This window comes from Trematomus bernacchii, unplaced genomic scaffold (assembly GCF_902827165.1).
Source record: "Trematomus bernacchii unplaced genomic scaffold, fTreBer1.1, whole genome shotgun sequence".
Classification (NCBI taxonomy): domain Eukaryota; kingdom Metazoa; phylum Chordata; class Actinopteri; order Perciformes; family Nototheniidae; genus Trematomus; species Trematomus bernacchii.
In genome coordinates, this window is record NW_022987973.1 from 19,128,617 (window position 1) to 19,154,034 (window position 25,418).

Here is a 25,418-nt window from a genome sequence, read left to right on the forward strand (position 1 = left end):
ATGAAATTAGCTTAATATTTAATAATACAAAAAAAAGAGTGAGACAACTTTTTGACATATTTATGAAAAAAAGGATTTACAGTGAATGTGGACACTCAGAGATGGTGTTTGACTGACCGCTTAGAGCCGATGTTGCTAGGAGATGTGCTGGCAATATCTGTGGATCTTTTTTTCAAGCCTTAGAAATAAGCTCCTACACATTGTCTAGCTTGCAAATAGCTCAACATTCAAGCCTACAAGAAAGTGAGGGATTTATTTTGCTAGAAGGCTTTTAATGTGAAACATCTTAGCAACAAATCTAATTAGTGCTGTGGAAATGCACATCCTGCTGAATTGCTTTAAACATCAGGTAAACATGGAAGAAGAATTCAGTTTGCATCAACAGAAAATAAAATGGCTACATATCAGGTAAAAGGAGACTTTATAGTATTACAAATTGTAATAAAAAACATATCACCACATAAATTGATACAAGATTCAGCTGTGCTTTCTTTATACTACCACAGTTTTCCAAGAACTAGATTGTATCTATTATAATATATCTCAAAATATTACATTGTAATTCATATATAATGATTTAATCATGCATGTTGTATCGCCAGATTTTTGCCAATACGCAGCTATGTTATCGGTTTAGTTTTATTCAATAAATCATTTCACAATGCAAAGAAAATCTTTCTCTGACTAATTGATACATGATCTCTTTCTTTCTGTCTCTTGAGACCATCATGCATCATTTGAACAGTATGTCTGCAGCACTCAGTGTGCATTATTTGTGTTTTATAGGATTTTTCCTTTCTTCAGCATGTTTTATCACATCTTTGAAAGCTCCATATAGGCTCTGGCCAGTTTCCAAGGTCGTGCTGTATGGCCATATGGCTGTGTTTGCATCTCAGAGTGTAGAAAAAAAGCCCAATAAATTGGTATTTTAGAACTATACAAGCTCTGATTTAAACTGCAACTGGGGGGTAGAAAATCAGCATCATAGCTTAGTAGCAAATACTTCTCATCTGTTATATTCTTGTAAAATGATGGTGGAGGAATGCATTGAATTCCTTCAGTTTTGGACCAAAATCCACTTGGGCAAAAGGATGTACTGATTCAAATATAAAAAAGTGCTTTTATGAAAATCTGTTGCTCACTTTAAGCAATCTTTAATACCCTTTTTTTTCCTTTTACTCATGAAGCCTTTGGTGGCTAAAATGAGCAAGATGCTTATTTATAAAGGTTCTAACCTGCATACAGGGCACATGCTCTGGCCTGATGGTGGAAGGTTTTAAGGTCAGCAGGGTGGACGGGGTTAATGGACTGTACAGTTCACTGCGTGCGGCATGCACACAATTCGACACTCATTGATGTTGAGATGAAGATGCTCCACCTGCCTAAAGAAGCAAAGACCAGCGCAGCCTAAAGGATGGTTCCAGTATATGACAAGATATTCCTTATTATTGTAGGATTACCCAATGTTCTGTCACTCGTTCAGTTAAGGGTTTGGAACACACATGTTTACAACAGACACAAAGTGTCTGTTGTAAACATCCATCACAGTTTATAAGACTACCTCCTGGTTCAAGTATGAGCCATGGCTTTATGTTGTGAATTCAATTTCCCTGCATATTGAGGGATTAGAACATATTGGATTGGTTTTTAACTCCAAATAAGTGATTTAGATAATCTGGATAGAATGCTTGCTTGTTTACCACCTGTCAGGTTTTGACTCCTTGTGTTTTATACCCTGTCAGGGTTTATCAATGACGCCATGTTGCCAGACCTGAGCCATTTCTCTGTGATACACCAGCATTTTCCTTTAGGAAGATGAGTGGAAAGAAAGAAAGAGAAGAGGAAATTAAGAGTTTTATGATCAATGGGACCTCATGAATAATTTAGCACGCCTGTGTTTTGCAGAGAGACAGTGACGGAGGAGTGTCCTCTTGTGCCGGTGTTTCTCCTATTTGCCGTGGCGTAGGATGTCCTGCTAACAGCAGTTTTTTGAGGTGGCTTTGTAAATCTGATGTCCACAGGACGGAGTAAACACCAGAGAGAGGGAGAGAGAGGAGTGGATTATATAACACTGCTCCTTTGTGGCAGATTCAGCTCGTCTGCTTTAAATAATTCCCCCCTTTCTTCCTTTCTCTCTCCTGTGGATGAGCGGCAGCAGCAGCTCTGAGTCGGACGCCTCTCGCATCGACCCGGAGGAGCTGCACCCCTCCTCCCTCTCCTCCGACTCTCTTCCTGCTCGCTCCTCCCTCACTCCCTTTCTCATCTTCCCTCATTCTTCACTTTCTAACATCCTTGCTCCTTCTCCTCCTCCTCCTCCTCCTCCTCTCCTCTCAGCTGTGGATGCCCTCCTCACTTACAGTATGGACTCGGGAGGGGAAGGAGAAGAGGGTTGGATGGAGGACCAGTGGGAGAAATGGTAGGGTGCCTCTCTCGTTATTCCCTGTTTTATTTTTACCGGCTTGCAGCAACATGGCTGTGTGTGACCTTGTGAGTGTGGTACTGCTAACATGCCTTCTTCTTGGAGTATGTCGTCTCCTTGCATTATGAAGCTCAGGATAGGCATGCCCTTGAAGGATGGTGGGTATTGTGTGCGTCTTTGTAAAGAAAAGATGTGGAGCATGGTGTATGTTGGCCAAAAATAGGACTACAAAAGTGACACAGGGGAAGAAACATCACACTTTCTGCTGGGTTGTGTGTGTTGTGACAGCACTGGCGACGTATATATAGTATTTGAAGTATTTGTTTTTCTGAGTTTGTTTTCATACAGTGCAATTATGAAGATTATGGGGGGTGGGGGGGTGCTTGTCCTGGTCCTGTCCTTGCAGCAGGACAAATCGGATGAATGAGCGACAGCATTCAGCCTTGTTCTTTCTCAGTGGGAGCAGTAAGGGTGTAAATTATTGGGTAGAAATGGGGGGTGGAAAGGGGTATACAGTACATGCGTCCACTGTGGCGACTCAACTGTGAGCTAATGTGTATGGTGTGGGAGGGGATTGATTAAAAACTGCACGGCACAGATGCTAATCCTGTGATGCTGTAATATGGCAACAGACAGGCAAATGCAAAATAAGTTGTGTTACTAACTTTTACAACAAAATATTGCAATACATAAATAAAAGAAAAATATGGCTGAAATAATCTGATTTTGTTATTACCTAGGGGGATGTTGGTGTCTAATTAGCAGCTAATTTGCATTTTTCGCTTCAATTACTTACACAAGAAGCCTTTTTTTCCTGTCTTCACCACAGCACGTATTTTCTTCCATTATGAACTGTCTTTTTTTTTTGCAGTAGGAAGTGTTGCAACTTGTCGGCCCCAGTTTTTTGGGATAAAATCTGTCAATACATATGACCCTTATCTTTACTTGACCTTGCATGCTACATGTGAACACAAAACTGCAGGTCAACATTTGCAAGCAAGCAGTAGATGAATACGGCACTAATGTATCATTGGTGGATTCAAATAAAGACTAATGAGCTGGCCGGGGCCCTCATGGCTAGAGCGTGAGGTCATGCTGTCCTTCATTAACACACGCAGAGAGACAGGCCGGGGAGACAGAAACAAGCCAGTAGGATGCCTGTCACCCCCCACTGTCAGAACAACACAGGAGTTTATCCCAAATCCTCAGCCAAACAAACTGAAACGTCCATCCTGCAGTGTTGTTGCCCTCATACTGTCATTTTACCACACATATATCATGTCTGCGTCACCTTTTTGCAGGGAATTTTTGAAATGTGCACTCACAGAGCCCAATTGATAATCATATCTACTGTTAATTAGAAGTGGGAAAATGATCATACATGCTTACAATCACTAAATAGTACGTGATTAAACAAACCTTTAGGCTTAGGACACATTAGAAGGGAAATTATTGAAAGAGACATTGATGTCTTATGGACAAATGTTTTACATTTTAGGATATATTCAGGTTCTTCTCAGCTGACTTTGATTGCCTGGTACTGAGTGATGATTGGAGAACTAATCTCAAGTTCATCTGCAGTGGCTTTGGCATTGGTCTATGGTGTTTAGTGTTGTATTAGGATGTGGACACACATGCCATCTGCATTGCAATACACTTTGAACTTTTCCTAAAACAACTGTGAAACTACAAGCTGTCATTTACTGAATGTATCGTTTTATCACATGAAAAAATAGAAAATTATAGCTTTTTAGTTTCCACATCGAGACTATGTACTGAAACCAAAAGCTGAGCACAGAGCGTGTTTAATCTCAAGTCCTTTACTCATAAATTGATGGTAAGCACCCAGCTGATGGATGTTATTCCTTACTGGCAACTTAAGCATGAATACCAGTTGTATGGTTATGCTTAGGCTGCTTTAAATACTTTGTTAAGAATCCAAGTCAGCATTGAGGTTTTTTATATTTACCTGAAACCCTTCCAATCGTGTTTATGTGCCCAAACATCCATGCAGAATTGGAATGAAAGTTGCTAACCCTAACCCTAACCCATAATTCCATATATTTTGAATATATATATATTTGTATATTTGTATATATATATATATATATATATATATATAATATCTGTATGTATATTTTCTATTTTGTATTTTGACATGTATATTTTATATTTTATTTTATATTTTATTTTATTTTATTTCTATTCTTGTATATTTTGTTTTATTGTAAAATGCCTTTTATGCTGCTGTAACAAAAACAATTTCCCAATTTGGGATCAATAAAGTACGATCTATCTATCTATCTATCTATAATCAAGTTTCAGCTATCACATGGTTGGCAGAGGGAATTAATAGTATAATAATGTAATCTGAAAAATGTCTGCATCTTTTAAACAAGCTATAACCCTTTACTGTAAGTCTAAGTTAGATGTGCCTGGATTGTAGTGAGGCAACAGTTTCCTTGTGATGATATTGGTGTCAGTCTGGTTTTACTACAGTCCAAAGGACTTGCTGCGTCTCACTTTCAGTGATGATGACATAGTAGATGTGGGACAGGGATCTCTGACCTGGATAGCCCTGCCAGTCTGCTGAGTCAGCCTGCATTGCTCTGTGAGTGAGATAAAGGGAACTACATCGTACAGAAAACAATCCCAAAGGAGACTAACACCATATTTAGGGTTCTGGATGTTCTAAATGATTGCTTAGTAATTGGGATATGCAAAAGAGTGACGAGTGGAAGTCAGTCCCCTTTCATATTCCCAGGCAATATCTTTACTGTCTATCAAAACTCAATGCAAAAATACCCAACATCCATTGTAAAAGTGGAGCGTGAAAGTTTTAAGAGGACACCATTGCAGTGGTCAAGTCTCAACAGAAGTTTAGGATGTCTTCACACTTCGGTAGAGAGCTTTGAAACTTTTGGAGTTGCACAAATGCTTCTTGAGTGATTCATCAAAGTATATTTTGTCCATCCCATTTTGATCTGTGAGGACAGGTTCAATAAAATAAAAAGCTCTCTGTATAGTGCAATACAGTTCAACAGCAACTCAGACTACATCCTCCAAAATGACCATTCAGTTGTATCGACACCGCTCTAAAACTGTGCCAACTAAAACTTAACAATTATAACCTTCATAGAGTTAGATTTTCTGTAGGACTCTAAATTGTTTTAGTTTTAGATATAGGTGTAGCAGAGCAACTGAGTGTATTTATGGAGGATATACTGGTGGGATTTATCATATAATGAGACTGCCCACACAGTTTTGAAACCGTCCACAGCTGCAGTGCTTCTGTCGGCTGGATTCTCTTTAAACTCAATAACATTGTTGTAAGTGGCAGGCAGGTGATGGATCATGTCCTTGTGGCTGCACTTTGGGCTATGCAAGGTAACAACTGTATGAATAAAGGAGAGATCAGCAGAATGAATACATATAAAGTTGAACATGCTTTTTTTGGTCAGGTGTCTTTCTCTATTTCTTTCCTTTTTATGTAAATCAAATAGAAATGAATATAAAACAGGTGTTTTGCTGTGATAGGGACATCAACTTACAAATGAATCATTTTATCTTCATAAATATTTAATTACATTTATTCCACTATTGTGGGAACTAAAAAACAAACTCAAATGTGTTAAAAGGTGAGAGATCAAACGCTCAGAGAATCTATTTTATGCTTTAAGACAAAACTACCAAAGTGTTTCAGGTGGCTCCCTGTGATGTGCCCTTACAGCTTGTTTAATGAGAGTGTGCTCTGCATTGTACACACTACCTACTGGCTGCTCGATTATGGCAAAAATCATAATCTCGATTATTTGGGTCAATAATTGATATCACGATTATTAAAAACGACTATCCATTTACTTTGAAAACATCAATTTATTGAAAGAAAAATATGAGCAGTATGTTTTTAACAGTTGATTACCCTGAGCTTTAAGTATAATTAAACTGAAAAATCAATAGAATCTTTTTTTAAAATAAAATAAATAATCGTTTTATTTCGATTATGTTGTTTTCATAATCGTTGCAAGCCAAAATTGTATTAAAATACGATTAATTGAGCAGCCCTACTACCTACCCTGTAACGCCTGCTCCTTGATGTGTGGTTTTTTCCGGTGTCTGCATCCCTCCTTACCCACAATTCAGTGCAGCAAAGGGGTCACCCTGTCCTGTCCAGGTGGTTTATCTCCCGGCACTTCATTTCCTCCTCCCTCCGTGTCCCCATGACTCTCTCCTTCCTCTCACTGTCCTCTGCCTCTATTTGTACTTTCCTCTGGGTTTGATCTGAAGTCAGGACATCTTCCTCCCACCTCTTGTTCACCACTCTTTAGACTCTTCCTTTTGTCCTTGTGAAGCGACAATTATAGGTCAAAACCTCCATAAAAAGGGTCAACATAAATGACATGCTTATGGCTGGTTTGCACTCTGATTGGCATTCAATCTCTCCTGTCCTTTCATTTCCTTTCTCTCCTCTTTTCTCCTCCACCTTTCCCTCCTCCTTCCTGTAAGTGATGCTGATAAGGGGCATGCTCAGGAGCATATTGATTTTGTTCCTCTACCAAGCATTTGTCTGTGTTGTAATAAATTACATTGTAGTAAACTGATACGCCAATGTTTTTTCTTTCTTTAAAAGTGGTGCAGTGTCCCCAGACCAAAGCCTATAAAATGCACTCTTTTCACAGCAGACATGTTGGCCTGTCAAAACAGAAGCACCGGTGAGAATAATCACATTAACGATGGCTCCCTTCCATTGGGTGCAAGTAAGCGATGCAAGTGAGTGAGCATCCACAGGAGCACTGCAAAATGTAAAGCCACATTTTGTTACTCAGAGCTGATCATGTTAGGTGGCCTAAAACAATATAAGCTTGAGACATTTTCGGGGTGCTTGAATATAAGATAAGATAAGAATACAAAGTACTTTATTGATCCTAATGTGGGAAATGTTTGTGTTGCAGAAGCATAAAAAGACATGGCATTGTACATTAGAGAAATTAAAAGACTTTAAATAAACAATCCAAAATGTAAACATCTCAAATAGAAATAAAATAGCATTAAAAAAGTAGAAAATAAACATGCTGAAATACAAATTACAGTCTCTTGACATATATTTTTACAACACAATAAGTACAATTATTTGCAAAGGATTATACTCTTTCAATTGAAAAAATGGAAAATAGAAAATATAGAACCACTGTGACTCTCTCTGTAAATGCTTAATTCATCATTATACAGTACCTTTACCTATAAAGGTAGAAACCAAAAATGCACTAGTCCCAAATACAATATTCTAAAAATAAGATTAACTATACTTTCTCAATCAGGAGAGAAACATTTATTTGCTGGCACTTATTTCAGTCGCTGATTAACACACATCACCATATTCTTAATGGGTTAATGGTCTCAAAGTTTAAAGGCTTCTTCAATTCGGCATGATGTTTAATTTGTAAATGACGGTTTCAATCAGGGTAAAACAGACCGAACTTTAACCCTTTATTTTGTTTTCAGTTCTTTTGGTTTGCTAAAAATGTGTTGTTCAGCATTTGGTGGTGCCTTGCTCCACATTTGTTGTTGTCACTTAAAACCTAAATGGTCAGTGATGCTGCCGGTTTTTCACATGCAGAATTGAAGGTGCATGATCCACCTGCTGATTTCTTCATATCTTTCTATGTTTCTTCTCTTTCTATCATGTGTATTCCCATTTGAGATAATTTATTCCATACCGATGGACTGCTCTACTTTCTCTTGCTCCATCCTTCAGCCCTTCTTTCCTGCCTCCTTTAGGGCCTCATTATAGACATAAACAGATGCTTCTACCCCGGATACTTAACTCTCACACCCATATTCCAAAATGTGAGTGCTAAAGAAGGCCACAGCTGTGCGTAATTTTGTGTAAATGTAGCCAGAAATGACATTAGCTTCATGCAACAATATGAGGATCACAGCTTCCCAAGTTCACCAGGTTTCTCTGACAGCTTGATTTTAAGCTCCTTGTGATCACTGCCATCTTCTCTTCATCCCTCTAATAACATCTTCCTGCTCTCTTCCTCTGTCTGTTACGCCCAGGAGGCTGCGGGCTAAAGAGATAACAGGCGGACATAATTACAGATGGGGAAAAGCGAGGCATTGTTTACTGAAAGCTAATTGAATCCTACCACGGACATCAGGACCGTACATTTCCCGGGTTGACACTGGAATGATGTTCAGGGTTGCTGCAAGAGCACACACTCATGTTCTTCCCTGCAAAACAGATTTCAATGTGCACATACATTTGGATGCGGTACATGAAGTTACCAGAACTGTCGATATGCTGGTAGAAACCTGATGCAGAGTTTGAACTGAGAGGATTGATCTGCTTTGACAGGGGTGTGCTCATTATTAAGGTCCTTGGTGTTATAGCTGTCTTTTGTTCTGGTAGGTTGCATCAGTTTGTCACGAGTTTCAACAACAGGCTGGTTGGAATTACATTTACACTGGATATTCCTTGTTCCAAGGGTTCCCAGTCTCCATTGTAACCCAAAAACGTTTTTGGTTACACTGCCAATTGTCAAGCATCAATGAAATGCTAAAATGCTCATGCTCCCCAGAGGGTGATACTCTTTGATTTAGGGTTATATGAGTTAACTCCTGGAGCCACCTTCATCACAACAATGACCAAAAAATATACTTTATTTCAAAATCTAGCCGGAGCTATGAAGACTGCTGAAAGCGCAGTTTCTTTAGAGAATGGACAACTTTTGTTGTTTTTGAAAATGTAGTAAAATCAACAATATGTTTATTGATGTATTCCGTGTACTGCATTCTAAATTAACACTGTGGCTGCTACCTTTACTTGCTACATGATGTTGTATTATAGATTTGTAATTTTTCTGTGCTGTTGTTTCTGTCAACACACACATTTTAAATGTAAAAAAATAAATGTGTAAATGTTAACTCTGTATCTTGGAAAAGCCACTCAGAAATGTTTGGATTCTGTCATCAAGTTTGCCCTCGATCCTGTTATCATTTTGTGTTACAGTAAGCTTATGGATTGAGCTGTTAATGTGAAGATGCATTTCCCAGTAGTCCTCTGATTCAGCTTCTCACCACTGCAGGTGTTTAGCTTTATCCAGGCTGCTAATGCTGAAGCAGCAGCCATTATACAGGCTCTCCATCACCCCCCTCTCCAGTCAGATATCTGTTGTTGTCACTGACCAGGGAAATACCACTGCTTGTGACGCAGAAATGCTGCCAGTGGCTTTGAATAATATCATCCTTTATTTACTTGCTTTTATACACTAACAGATGGTAATATTATGATAGCATGTATAATACCTTATACACATTTAATAAATGGTTTACCACTATAAATAAGTGTAAACAAACTTGTGCATATTTACTAACATGACTATAGTTGCCAATGTTTAAACTTAATAACAGGTTCGGTATTACTAAAATGTGTTGAATAGACTACATTACACTTTGTATTGAATTATTTTAGATGTCATTTAAATTATGACATATATGATAAACAATGACTGTATCATACAGTTTATTTGGTGAATATGTATCTTTATCATTTCTTAGCTACAGTAATATGTTGACCGTTATGTCCAGAGCTTTTGACCCCTCTATGTGACATTTGGCCTGGAGTAGCCACCCGGTCAGAAAGATAATTCGATCAATTTAAGATTTTAAAGGTCCCATGTCATGGCCATTTCTACTGATCATAATTCCATTGTTGAGGTATACTAAAATAAATGTATATTGTGCAATTTTCCAAACTCACATTGGTTTCTCATACAGCATCTCTGTATAGTATGTGTATTTACTCTCTGTCCTAAACGGCTTGTTGGAGCTCCTGCCCCCCCCCTCCCTGTGAGCCCAGTGTGCTCTGATTGGTCGGGACGTTGCGAGGCTCGCTGCTCAGTGAGCTGGCTTACTGGTGTGGTTTCCGGGTCGGCGATACAGCGCAAAACTCATCCTGAGCACATACAAACACTCACAGTCGAAGTAAAAACAATAAGTATGGCTTGATATTGAGTAAGAAAAAGGTTTATAAACGCTGTGAGAATGGGTCTGCGGAGAGCATTTCTTGCTACAGGGTGTACTTTGAGGGTTTGTGACTCTGCAGACCGTTGACATGCATAAAAACCTTCACAACACACAAGGGGACGGGTAATAACCGGAAAAGCATGACATGGGACCTTTAAGATATTCTGTGGCTTTAAACGAGTGCTAAGGGATTAACACTGATTCATTTTCCTCATCTCTCTCCCTTCCCCTTCTCCCCCTAATCCTCCCCTTCATCCAGGTTGACCCATGACATCAGCCTGGATGAATTTGAAGATGACGACCTGTCGGAGATTACAGAGATCACGGACGAGTGCGGGATGAGCCTAAACTTCAATGGCCCGGATATAAAGGTGAGCTGCCTCCATAACGAGATATTTCTCACAAGGTTTCATTACATAAGCTACACTTTTCAAGCAATCATGTAACTATCACCTTTATTTGTAATGGTTTTTTAGACTTCCATCTTCATCTATCCTAGTCACAAGGGAGGAAGCTGTTTCAAATCAGCGCTAAGGGTTGAGTAAAGTGTTTTTCAGCCAGTGTTTCTGGATTGATTTTGGCTATTCCTCTTCCAAAGTCCCACCTCACAGTGGTAAAATCACCAGTAATATTAGACACTGCTGCACTCCTTACTATAATAACATGCTGGACAGTTGAGGAGATGACTGTGTCCTTGTACTATTACACCTTGGAGACGTCCAAGCATGGCAACTCATTATTTATACATTTTTCAGTGTCCATACCCAGATGTTAGCATATATCACAAAGAGCACTAGGTGGGAGAAAGTGCCAGTGTTGCAGTATTCATAAATCTAGTAAGCCCATTTGACTATGATTCAAACATGCTGTAGTGGCCGTGCCATGATGTTGCTATAATGTTGAAGTGGTTGCACTATGAAAAATGGCTTACAAACATTGATTGTTAAAATTGAGTGCAGCAGCAAGGTGTAAAATCCAAGATGTGCAAACGTTGGCAAGGTTTGGCGTCATTGCTCTTTATCATTGCAGCACAAAGTTGCTGCTTGTCTTGACTCATGTCACGTGAAGCTGAGATTAATATAGTGTCTGTGAAATATAAAACTAAATCCTACCACTGCTCTTGAAGGGTTTTTGCATCTACTGGACACAGTCAAAGGAACTCCTGACCACAAAAAAAACGTTTTAACAGATTTTTTTTTTTAAAGATAAGGAGCAGCAGCTGACTGTAGATAAGCCCCTATAAGTAAAAAAGGAAACACATAGTTGCTCTAGAGCATATTTTGGATAACAATTTTAACAGATTTGTTAATAGTTAAAAGACACTACTGAACAATACATTCCCAGAGTATCCACCTTATATGCTTATGCTCATTTTATAAAATTGTATGTGTCATTCTGTGCTGAACAGCTGCTCCATTCAGCTTCCTGCCAGCAGAGGAAAAAGCCCAGAGGCAGAGAGGCCTGATGATGGTGACAGAGCCGCTCAGTAAAAACCTTGAGTCTGATCACATGTGATTGCCCCGTTACATCCTAGTCATCTGAATAATTCACTTTGAGCCGTTAACTGTTTGTTCAGGTCCTCTGAAATGGGGCTGAAGTGGAGACTTTCCTTTTTTCGGTGAATATAGTTTTAGGCCCACTAGCACCTACTAGTTTATCGGGATGGAAATAAGTGTGCCATTAATAAAAACTGGAGTGCTGAAGTGCTACTATACGAGAGGGGGGATGTGGAGAGGTAGAGAGGGAGAAAATAAGCAGAGGTACATGTATTATTCTGCCAGATCTCTCCGGCTCTGTTCCCAGTGAAACCTTCATCACCTCCTCCGCCTCCATTCAGTTCTGCTACAGTAACCAAGGCAACAGGAGGGTCGAGGGGCTTTTTTTCAGTGTCATTTTTACGAGTAGATGAGAGCTTTTTTTGACTGGTATTTGATTGTTTTAGCGATGTAGTGACGTGACAGATGAGGAAGAGATATTACTGAGTGCTGGAAATATCTTGAGGTTTAAAATCCATGTATTTCTTCTTTCTCTGCTTTGCTTTGTCTTCCTATCCAGAGGGCTAATTATAGCCTAGATTACTGAATGTGGGAGCTCTCTGCAGGGGGTAAACACTGTACTCTATGTGTATTTAGATTACTCATCCAACTGCAGGGGAATCAAAGAGATCAGAATCCAGAATTACTCCTTGACTTGCAAACACGAGACACTGCTGAGCGACATCAACAACAATAAACCACACGTGTCATTGAGTGTCTCAGAACATAACACTAACTGATTGGCTTCGGGGTATAAGGACATTTCAGCTTAAGGTATTTTGTAGGGAAAGAGCAGGCTCTGCTGGTTGATCTCAATAACGTACCCACCCCCCAACTATCATATGTCAGTATTATTGTATTATTTTGTCTGTTCATCAAATGCAGATAGCGTTCTGTGTTTGTTTTGTTACCCATCACAAAGATAATATCTTTGTATTATGCCAATACTATGCCATTGCTATCCATCAAGCTTTAAACAAACACGTTTGCAAACAGCAGTTGGTGTTTTACTGGAGGCAATTGTGAATCTGAGACATTGAACCAGAAATCAGAATCAACAGGTTTATCACCAAGTAGGTTTACAAAGCAAGGAATTTGATTTGTTGTGTATGTTGCATACATTAACACAGTAGGAGAAAAAACCTTTGAAGAAAAGGACAAACAAATCTAACAATTATAAAAACTATTTAAAACACTGATAAAAAATTAAAAGTGTAGATACATATGTACAGAAAATCTAAATATACATAACTCAATACTTTGTAAATACTATGAAACATTTGCAGTATTGGGATGTTAAGTGGAAAGCTGTGCATATATTGTGTTACCTTGGTTGGTGATTGGCCAATGGTTACACAAGCCAAAACATCGTTATGACATCATAAAGTGGCCAAAATCTGATCAGCTCATTTTCAGACAGGTTTTTTATATAAATGGATCAGGACAAAAAGTGAGTGAATCTTTTTTCCTGAAACTTTCAGAATCTCTTTAATGTAAAGAATAGCGTTTATGAAGAGGGTAAGAGCCAGTGTCAGTGGGGGTCGCGAGCCTTGTAAATGAGGATATTAGCAGATGAGAAGAACCTGTTCTTGTGGCTGGAGGTTCTGATGGAGTGCAGCCTCCTGTCAGTGGGGAGCAGCTCAAAGATCTTGTGTCCAGGATGGGAGGGGTCGCCCACAATCTTTCCTCCCCTCCTCAGGGTCCTTGAGGGATGGCAGATTGCAGCTGATCATCTTCTCGGCAGAGCAATCACCTTCATCATTGAATATGCATATCAAAAAAGAAAGCGTATCAAAAACTGATAATGAAATGTACTTCTTAACTGGAAGAAAACCACATGAATTTATTTGATTAATCGATTTTGATTTATGTTCGCCCACAGTAGCAGGGGGAAATGCCTCCAGGGATACCAGAAAGCTCATATTCCCACTGGAAGTCTTGATGAGTCATTTTCAACATTTAAATGTGCATCAGACACATCTTGGAAATAGCATCTTTATGCTCATACAGACAATATCACCTCAGTGTTGAAGATAAGCCAGCAGGGGGAAGATGGAAACTCTGAAGGTCATGGTCACAATGACAGAGGTGTTTGGTGACACAATAGTCTGAAAGATACAATGACGCAAGGATATTTAAAGACCCGCATTGAGTCTCCAATTAGCTCAAGAAATGCTGGCTGAGAAAACTGTTGAACATAATGCTTAAAGCCAATTGCAGAATAATCTCAATGACTGTTTCATAAGCATTTAATCCCACCAAATGGAGGTTCTTGTTGCTGAAAACAAAATGAAAAGCCACAACAAATTACATCAGTGTTTATTTTCTTAATTGCTGCTATTTTCATTTAGTTTTTTTCTTCTGCTTAACCCTAACATAAGAATCCCTTCAACGTAAAGGTCTCATTTTCATATCTGCAGCTACAAATAAACTGTATGCATATTTTAGTCCTACAGGTAATGTTAGACCGGCCACATTAAACTGTAGGGATCTGTTTTCAGCTAACAAGCTCACAGATAGCAAAAGTGTAACATCTGCATCTAAAGATTAAATCATCTTGAGTTGGTCAAAAGCTAGAAGAAAAGTTGATATTGGACTAAAATTCACAGGTCGGCTGTATTTCTGAGTGTTTCTTTCTTTTAATGTCTTTTCAATTTTTCTTGCAAGACATGCATTACCCTCCGAGTGTTTAGAAATGGAAAATAAAAGAATACTGAAGCTCTTTCTACTTCTGTTATATTTCAGATGGAATAGAGACACAGCTTTATCCTTGCTTTCCATTCAAAGTTGCACAGTGTTTGTTAGCGGACCAACCACTTTATAAATGCATGAGCAGGCGGTTCAGCTGCAGGACATTTATGGGAGGGGGGGGGGGGTAGGGGGTTGTGAGCACTTTATGCAGAGCCCTCTCTATATGTATACAAACGCACAGTGGTGACTTCATCAGTGAGCTCATTACCCCAGGGGAATTTCAGGTACATTAATAATGGACGCTCACATTTGAGGAGCTTCACTCACTCCAGACAGGCGTGGTGTGTCTGCATCAGCTGGTGTGTGTGTGTGTGTGTGTGTGTGTGGTGTGTGTGTGTGTGTGTGTGTGTGTGTGTGTGTGTGTGTGTGTGTGTGTGTGTGTGTGTGTGTGTGTGTGTGTGTGTGTGCGTGTGCGTGTGCGTGTGGCTGTGTGTGTGTGTGTGTGTGTGTGGGGGGGGGTGTGGGTGGGTGGATGTGTCCAGGGGTTTATATGGAGTTGTCACAGGGCATTTCCTAACTGACACAGACATAGTGTTTATTGTAAGGCTGAAGGTCGAACTGGGGTCTGATCACATTAGATCACATTTCCTTTTGATGGAGTGTTTTACAGTAGTATGTACAACAACATAGACTACGAAATAAACTACTGTATCGTCACTTTCAAATGTGTTACTTACAGCTTTAGTGGCCTTTTTCAACAATGAAAATATATCTAAGAAAATACTTTGAACCCCCACTTTATCCACAGGATTAATCCTTGAAAAATAAGGAATGATTTCAAAGATACCACATTCATAAAAAGACAACATTTAGCTCCAAAGACGATCACCCTCACAATCACTATTATCCCTGTCCCTGCTCTTCTGATGAAGCTTTTCCACAATCACGCAAAGAACCTCTTCCCACAGAACAGGAACTTTCAAATCTGGAGTCGGTAGAACGGAAAAATGTTGACTAACATCCATTATTAGTGGATAGTACTTCTTTCCTACAGTCAAGGAACTACTTGGGCAGATATAGCAGTGCTAAACTCCACTGTCAAACACAAACCATTAATGATGCAAACAGTTCAACTATAGGATTCATTCACACAGTAAGCAAGCACTGGTTGCCAGTAGTGTCAATATAAGGCTATAGAGCCTTTTTCCAAAAGAAATCATAAAGATCTTTTAAGCATATCCTTATCCTCCTTATCCATATGCTTATATCTATTAAAATAAAAGTCATGCTGTAGATTTTTCTGGCATTTTTCAATTACATTATTTTTCTTTTAAAACTCTAATGTTTAACAATTATTAAAACATTGAAGTATTACAACAATTCATGACAAAGAAAAAGAAGAAAGAGAGGAAGAAAAAGCACCAGGATTCCGTTTCACTTCTCAGACAAAGCAGTTGTATTTTGTTTAGCTTAATTGAATCATTGCAGCTCCTCAGATCTGGTGGGAACACATAGATGAATGCACTAAAGGGGCTTTAGCTCCCTAGGTCAAATCCTGGTTGAACAGGCTCAATGTGTTGTTCATAGAATCTCAAAACAGAGAGAAAAATATGGATTTCCCTAATGTATCTGCACATGGCCATACTTACGAAGGGCTAATGTGGAGCAGCTGATGTCCAGAACGAAACATTAAAGAGATGTGATGTTCCTCAGAGACATGACATGACAACATGCATTATCCAAACCGCTGTGGAGGAGAGTGCTTCCATGTATGTGTGCAGGGGGGAAAAGATTTGATTAGCAGCCATTTGTCATGTGCACATGGCTGAATAAGTCATATGTCAGGGCGGGGTCGGAAAGAATGGGCAATAACATTAAGTGAGTGTAGAAACCAATACATTACCACTATGTTGTATTTCCTTAACAGATATACTATACTTATACTGGACTGCCTTATATTATCCTATTGAAAACAGACACGCTGACTACATTCTTCATATTACTAAATGATAAAATGAATAGTTGACTCTGTAGTTTGAGAAATCAAACACATTAATTAATTACAATGCTTTTTACCCCAATGTTTACAGTTGTTTTGCATTGATTACCGTGGTTCCTGGCTTGTTTTATAGGTATTTTATGATTTACTCAGGTAACAGGAAAATGTAAACATAGAATAATTTGGATATTTATAGCACACAATATAAAGACATATACAATATAAATAAAAGATTGAAGTGTCTTAAAAAACCCGGTTTAGAAGCATGTAGAACATATGGTGGGTAGATGTTATAATGATTTTTAAGTTTTAACAGGAATGCCATTACTCAAATATGAGGAGGAGGGGTCTTTTTGTGCATGTTAATCGTTTTTTTTATCTTATATCAACAGATACATATTATATGGTTATATACTGTATAAGATTTTCACTTAATAACTTTGGGTATATTGTTTTCTAAATCCTTTTTGCAAATGTAGATGATTGATTGTATTTCAGTGTTATAAGTATTTAAGGAACAATAAACAGTGCTACATCAATATTCATCGGTAGGCGCAGATCTCATTAACCCAGATAAGGAGAGGAAGGGAGCTAAACGAGCAGAGTGAGTTAGGAAGAGAGAGGCCAGCAAAACACTAACAAGAGGAGAAGGAGACCTATTTCCATGGCAACAGTGTTTCTCTCACCTACCCCATGTGTCAGAGCTGAAAATACATGCAATACAGTTGGCGCGTGCACACCCGCTGCCCCCATGGATACTGCCCACGTCATGATATCCACACATGGTAACAGCAGAGAGTAAGATCCATCATCAACACACACAGAAAGCAGAGGAGCCTGTGTGTCTCTGCGCCTGGGTATAGTTCACTGACATTCATGCGTTTCAACGGACACCGACACCTTGTTTACTGGGAGCAATCAGTGTGATAAGCAGCAATATAATCCATTATTGTTTACATGGTTTGTAGTGCAGGGACTTTTCTCTTTGTATAGGTTAGTAAGGGTTCATTTAAAGCTGTGCTGACTATTTTTTTTCATTGAATAAATGTGTGCCTTAAAAGGCAGTGGAACAAGTTAAAAACCATTTTGATAGAATTGTAATGATTATAGATAAGCAAGCACTTAAAACAACGACATAAGCATTCATTTGGACTAATATTTGTGTCCACCTGATTTATTAAAGTCATGTTTTGACTTACCGTTTTAACCCACTTCGGTCTCCACAAACTCCTGAGAAAAATATATGGATCTAGCTGGCTCCACCATCTAGATCCTAACACATTTTGATTGTCTGTCTGTTGTTTAATACATAGGGCTTATCAAAAAACAATTTCAATGCTTGCTACCGCTAGAGATATGTTGAAGGGACAGGCGTTTAAATGTAATATTAGAATATCTACCGTTAACTCTCCCATAAAGTGATTTTTTTTTAAAGAACAAAACGTTTATTTAAATATACTAAATAGATTATAATCCTTTAAAAGTTGATGTTGTTTATGATTCAGATATTTGATACTCAAACTGTCAAAGTAATGCATATCACAGTATTTATTTATTGTTGTTTATTCTGATTTTCTCTACTTTTTTTTGCATCTGCTGCTCTTTTCAGTGTTATTATTGCATTACATTGCATTATCTTGTTATGTTTGGCCTGTTGGTGAGTGTTTCCCCCTTAATAGTGCTCTGATTGCACCAGAGCCCAGCATCACAGCAGCTTCAGGGCAGCTGCAGATCCTCAGCTCCTAAACGTCACTGAGCCCCTTGTCTCCTAGCAACAGGGGCTGGGGCTCTCTTAAAGGGGCCAGCTATATTTTGAGGTCATGGAACATTAGAGGAAGAGTAGATCCCCCTGCATTAGCAGGTATCGATCTTCAGCAGGTGAAGAGATGGAGATAGAAGTGAACAAAAAGCAATAAATAATGGCAAGGGAGTGGCTGCACTGTGATTACAGGCAACGAGACAGACAAGCAGTGGTGTGATGTGACCATAGAAATACAAGGAGTAGAATGGATTTGCCTTGGTTATCCGACACATTTAAAGAAAAAATGGTGTTCAGCACTTTGCATTGGCCATATAAATAGAATGAGTAAGCTAGTAAACGGTCACAGCTGTTCTCAATGGTAACAGCACACATGAAACACCCGTTGTTCTGAATGCCTGTTCTTGTCTCATACCATTTCTATAGATGTGATTGAGATGAGTGCATCTGTGGAAGGATCGATGAAAAGGATGGATGGCTGTTGGATTGATAGACAGATCACAATTGGAAGGATGGGAGACAGCTGTGAACTCTATAGATTATATATGATATAAGTAATGTTTGACATTTTAATTATTCACTTTTGCTTAAGACTGATTATCTATCATATTTCATTTCAAATAAGCATTTGGGTTCTTGCCCAACTACCATTATTTACACCCTGCACTGCGGTTTTAAATGTATTTACCTCTGACCAAATTTGAAATACAACGTGCTTGTCAAGACTGTCTGTTAATAGAAAGCAACATCTGCGTGCCACATTTGGACAAACATTTGGAAACAGACATGCATTGGTATTACGGCTAAAAGACTCACAAGGAGACGGGAAATGAATAGAAATGCAACCGCACAAACATTTCCCAGTTTAGTCCCAATTGAAAAGCCTCTCTCTTTTGAGAGACACCTCTGAATTATTGGCTTCAGTGTTTCTCTGCATACAAATGTGATTGAAGTCAACACTAATACCTGTTCTGCTTCATTTTGAAAGGAATATAGCATCCTTCATAATACACTCATTCACCAAGGCATCTACAGATTTTGTATTTTTCTTGAAAAATTATTACTACTAGGAAATGATTTCTGTTTATTTAATAAATGTAAAAAATGGGTTACGTCGAAGGAGTTCAGTTTACCTCACAGCTTTACTATCACTGATCTTCTTTCCTGAAACAGTCCATAGTGTGGTTAATGTTGTTACCATGGCGGCTGAGTATTAACACAACCATTACATTGTTGTCCTCCTGTCTCTGGATCAGCTCTGGTACAGAAGTGGTGTTGGTTCTCTTTTACCATAGTGCTTTGATCTTAGATCATCACATGCCAATTCGTATTTTACTGATATATAAACCAGAATATACTAATTTAACTATTCTCGTAGTTCAATTACAACAACAACAATTAATCAGAATTTGACTCCTGTCTAAAGGACTCAATTACATACTGTATACAGTATGTAATGAAACATGTGTATATATAAAGAAAAATGTGAAAATAAATTAGAAGGAAAAAAATATATAAATTCGTTTTTGGCGTGTTTTTTGGCAAATGAATTACACTCAAAATACAAGTCTAGGGTGGTTTAGAAATTGTCTGTAACAGTAACACAAAAACATAAAAAAATTGAAAATACTTTTAACGGATGGTGAATTGGAGTGGTCCAATTGTATTAAAGTTAACTTTCTGCTTGTGTATTACCTTTCATTAAGTTGACGGCTTAAGCCTTTGGTTTTGTGCACTGTGTGTGAGCATTACTGGACCCCTGTGTTTACGCCAGGAGCAAAGAGGTAGATAAGGACTGTAATAGGCTTAAGAGTGACTTTGGTGTCCATGTGAAAGCATCTACATCACTATAACACGCATCTACCACCAACAGGAGGTGCTACCATGTGCTTTCTCTCTCTCTGTGTGCTTTCTCTTTCTCTCTGTGTGTGTGTGTGTGTGTGTGTGTGTGTGTGTGTGTGTGTGTGTGTGTGTGTGTGTGTGTGTGTGTGTGTGTGTGTGTGTGTGTGTGTGTGGTGTGTGTGTGGGTGTGGGTGTGGGTGTGGGTGTAGCTGCAGATAGTGATGGTAAGTGAAGCAGACTGTGCTGTCCCAGTGCCCTCGGACTAACTGTCTACCAGATGACGCTTGTGCTTGTCACTTGTTTTGATTTCAGCAGCAATGTAGAAGACAGTCAAAGTGAATCTCATCATAAAAGGAAACAACTGTTCTGATGTATTTGGGATTTGGCCAATGCCTTGTGGAATCATTTGAAAACAATAGAGCCTAGCAGAGCTTTTTAGGCTGGATTTAGAATGGGCGGTTTTATCTTTCTAGGTTAGAGCGAAATAGACAGCAGAAAAAGACTGAGTCTAAAGCTATGCTAGCAGCTGTGGTAGGCTGTACTGACAGAGGGCACAGCTAAATGTACCTTTAGCTAAATGCTCACATGTACATGCTAACATGCTAACATATACTGTAGCAAGCAGACAGTGTACCATTCTCACTAAAATTGCTTCAATTGTAGAGCATGCTAATTTGCTAATTAGTCCTAAACTAAAAGTGCAGCATATAGGCAAATTACAATATCATTACTCATGAATAATAATGTGGGCATAGGGACACATTTATATTTGACCTCATTCTGTCGCTAAGATTTCCTGCACAAAGTTTTTTTCCAATTGTTGATATATTAACAATCTTCTGAAAATGTGTCCTGCTGGTGGTATTAGAAGAAATCTCAAAGGATCACCAATATCACTTAAGAAGTATCCTCTAGGGACCATGAATATACATTATGTTCCAAATGTCATGCTAATCTATTCAATCGTATTCAAAATATATTCCTACTGAACCCCACATATTAATCTTGAGGTCGTGTGGGATAAAATGTAAGGGGTCACCAAAGTCAGTAGGATTAATCTTCTGTAGACCATGAATGTTAAAATGGCATATCTATTAACTATTGTTGAGATATTTGAGTCTGGATCAAAATGACAGGTCAATATTGCTGTCCAAAATATAAGGACCAGAATAATCTACACTGTTTTATAGGTTGTTGTGAGTAATTTTACAGAAATATCTGCTTAAATGTTTCCACACTAGTCTTTTCAACTGGCATTTTTTTTTTGCTGCTCTCATATACAGTACACTACCAGAATGCTTCTAGTTTTTCTGAGGGCTACTGACAAAAGACACTTCTGAGACAGTGATAACTTATTTTCATAAGAATAAGGTGATTTATTTTCTTGTTCATATATGGTTAGCTACTAAAACACATTAGCTGTGCAAAAGCGAGAACCAACCATAATAATCCCAATTTGTACTATAAACCCTTTTACTATGATAAAGGTAGAGTAGTAGGCAGACATTAATATTTACTGATGTAACTTCCCCTCTTTGTCTCCACCGTCTGTGTTTTCCTAATTGTTCCTTCTATCAACATGACAAAAATGTCGTTATCAAATCCTTCTTTGGCAACAAACCTCTTCCACAGTTTTTGAGTGAAGTAAAAATGAGATCAATGGACTAGATACGTCAATCAGTACTGGTGAAAAAGTACACACTCCAAAAGAAGGCTAACATGAACACAATGGGATAACCTTGCTGGGAGAAACTTGAGCCAAACAAAATGTAACAGCAGTCTTCTTCAAAAGACATAATACAATTAAAAAAAGCAGAACACATTTGAAAGTGAATATTAATTAGCAAAGCAGAAGGAGTTTTTATTCACACTTATTGTATTAGTTAATGTAGGTAAATGCTGTGATGTGGAGAAGCTGATGCTGGGAATAGTCATACTTCTCTTTCTGCTCTAAGGAGTGCAGTGTTGGCAGAGAGAGCGTTACAGACGGAAGACAGAGCAGCCTGTAATTGGCCGGCTCAATCTCCTCATCCCATCCACACTCTCTCTCTCTCTCTCTCCCTCTGTCTCCCTCTCTCTCTCTCTCTTCCTCTGCCTTGACTGACGGCGTGTTTCCTCCAATCCCTGCAGGGCCGTGTGAGGCGAGGAACCAATAGCCTGTCAGGGAGGGCCGAGCTGGGTGCTGTTGGCCAGCTCCAGGCAGAGATGCTGCATTTGGAACTTATCGACGGTGCTGACGGTTACCACGGTGACACAGAGTCCACGAAGGCATCTGCCATCGCACCCCCGCCTCTCATCAAGGACCCTGCAGCAGCACCTGTTACCATGGATACGTACCGCCCCAAGAGACCCACGACCCTTAACCTCTTAACGATTGTACCGCGCACACAGGTAGATTCTGACTGAGCCACACACACACACACAATTTTAGTGATTTTTCTTTTCTCCTCCTATTCTTTCTATCTGTGTGTCTTGCCTGTCTGTGTTTCCTTCCTCACCACAAATATGACATGACATTTAGAAATGTAAATATGAATGAAGAGCCTTTGTGACATCACTATTGGATTCACGACAGTTGTTTTTCTGACAGGATGTGTTCACTGGCCTAAACAATAGCCTCAATTGTCTTGACACAGAGATGTTTTTTCCTCGGTGCCCGTCTCTGTTAGTGTTTGAATGCTGCTCGAGCTCGTGACTGTGTGTCTGCACTTGTACTTTCATCTTTGTGAGGACCAATCTCAGCTTTAAACCTCTAAGGGGAAGACATTTTGTTGTTAAAGGGCTGTTTTGAGTATTACTTTAGGCTTATGGTTAGAATTAGGTTTAACTTAATATTAGGAGCTGCAGAATGCACATTATTAATAAGGGTCCTCGGAAATCTATAGATGTACAAACATGAGTATATATATGATTTTCAAAATGAGTATGTGTGACACAGTAGGTATGCGGCTATTCACTATTCACCAGTGGTATAAACATTGACACACTACTTGTTTGTGTGTGATTGTGTGTGTATGTTGCGTGTGTGTATTAAAAACAGATCACTATTCTTTCCTCCAAACTTGACAACAGAATATATCATATCTACTGCCCTCAAGAACGACACACAAGAGTTTTCTTATACGACAACTTGATCTGCGGGTGATAAGAAATCAATCAAATGCTCATAAGCTGAAACTGAATCGTTTTGAAATATGTAAAAGAGAATTAGGATTTTGGAATCACAAAAGTTTTGCTGAGATTGCAACAGTAATATGAGCTGTCAGTAGCTAGCAAGCATAAAGAGACAAAGCAACATTAGGATTTATATTTCCAACAGATGAATGCAAGAGCAATGGAGAGAAGTGAGAGTAAAGCATACAGTAGTAAAACTATACTCTGAAAGAGGCTTACAAGCTCTGTGAGGTTATCACTATGATTGACCCCTTTCACATCACATGTACCTACTGTAACCAGGCTCTGTAGATGGATCTGCATGTAAGCTGATTGTATTATGCAATGCATAGAGTAATATCAAGCGAGTTTGCCTATGATTCTTACACACAGACACACACACCCCCACAGTGCATGCTGTCAACATGATCAACCAAGCGGCTCTATATTTGTCTACTCTTTGCTCTTTTGTGTGTGTGTGTGTGTGTGTGTGTGTGTGTGTGTGTGTGTGTGTGTGTGTGTGTGTGTGTGTGTGTGTGTGTGTGTGTGTGTGTGTGTGTGTGTGTGTGTGTGTGTGTGTGTGTGTGTGTGTGTGTGTGTGTGTGTGTGTGTGTGTGTGTGTGTGTGTGTGTGTGTGTGTGTGTGTGTTTAAGCTGTCAGAACTGGAAAGTATAAAGGAAATAATTGCTCTGCTGCATTTCTTTCTTCTTGGGAGGTCTTCCTGTCTCTTGAGACATTATTAACCCTCTTCATGCAGCAGCTAGGAAACAAAACCTGACGTGAAATATTTAAATGTTAAATTGCTGAAGTGCCCTGTGCATGAACCACGAAGACATCAGGCAAACTTCTGCACAATTTGGGCTCGTTTTGATTTCTGGACTTTAATATATATTTAGCAGATGATGTTGTCTGCTACTCTCAGGATCTAGCTGTTTGTTTAGATTGTTATGTGTTGCAAGCCAAACCTTGATTGGCATTACCGTGTTGATTTTGTACAAAATAAGGACAGTTGTGATAAGAGAAATGTGTTTGGTTCAGGGAGTTCAATGGATAACACACTTTTATTTGTACCACTGCAGCATTGGAATAATGATCAGAATAATCAGAGAACGACTTCAGAGTGTCCTTAAAAATAGTATTTTTCAACCTATTTCTTGTCATTAGCATTTTGTTAGCTTAGCCACTCCACCTACATTGATATATCAATCTTCATCAATAATGTTGGAAGAAAAATAATGAATTATACCAACCAAATGGCAAGGGGCATAAAGTGGCTCTGATTCAGATGACACGCTACACCTGTAGCATGTTCTTTATGTAAAAAAAAGATGAAAAGAGATAGATTATTTATTTTTCTCCAGCACACCGATAGTTGAGACATGACAGCTCTAATAGCTCCGGCTGACAGTGAAAGCTTTAGTCAAACTGTGCAGACACAATTCAAATGAGATGAGTGTTGATGATGTCTAGGCAGTTTTTCACATACAGAGTACTGTAAGAAGAGACAGAGAGACAGCGCACACTGGGTGACTGTTTCCAGGTCAGTGGATATGTAAAAATGCAAAAATATACAATTAGCTCTGCCTCATTTGGCAGAAAGTGACAAACCCCTGTGGTCAAGGAGAAGCAGCTTTCAGAAAAGCAACATTTTTAGAAACAATAATTTTACAAGATGAATAGCCGAAACTGTCATGAAACTAGAACACTTCTTTTATGTAGACAAGTTTCTTTTGGTAGTTAGTTGCATCCAGGCATTAAAAGAAGATTAGCAAAAGTATAGAAAATACAATTACAATACACAATGTCTTAAGATTGAAGAAGACATATGTGCAGTATAAATAGCTCTTTGCAGAAACAAGGCCAGGTTTTATTTCACAGATGGACTCCTCTGAAGCTGCTTGAGTAAAATGATTCAGACAGAAGAAAAGATCAGACACCCATCTCAGGAGGGATTCCTCCGCCCTAATCCAAGTCCAACTCTAATCTTTCACC

The 25,418-nt window shown here is 38.9% G+C and overlaps 1 protein-coding gene across 1 annotated transcript in view; it reads left to right on the top strand.

Moving 5' to 3' along the window:
- The window catches only part of LOC117471209 (C-Jun-amino-terminal kinase-interacting protein 1-like), a 50,038-nt gene that overhangs the window by 9,872 nt on the left and 14,748 nt on the right, over positions 1-25,418 (top strand). Inside the window, exons 2-3 of the mRNA XM_034116053.1 lie at positions 10,707-10,818; positions 22,404-22,664. Of these exons, the coding sequence (XP_033971944.1) occupies positions 10,707-10,818; positions 22,404-22,664 (373 nt within the window). The remainder of the gene's footprint in view (positions 1-10,706; positions 10,819-22,403; positions 22,665-25,418) is intronic.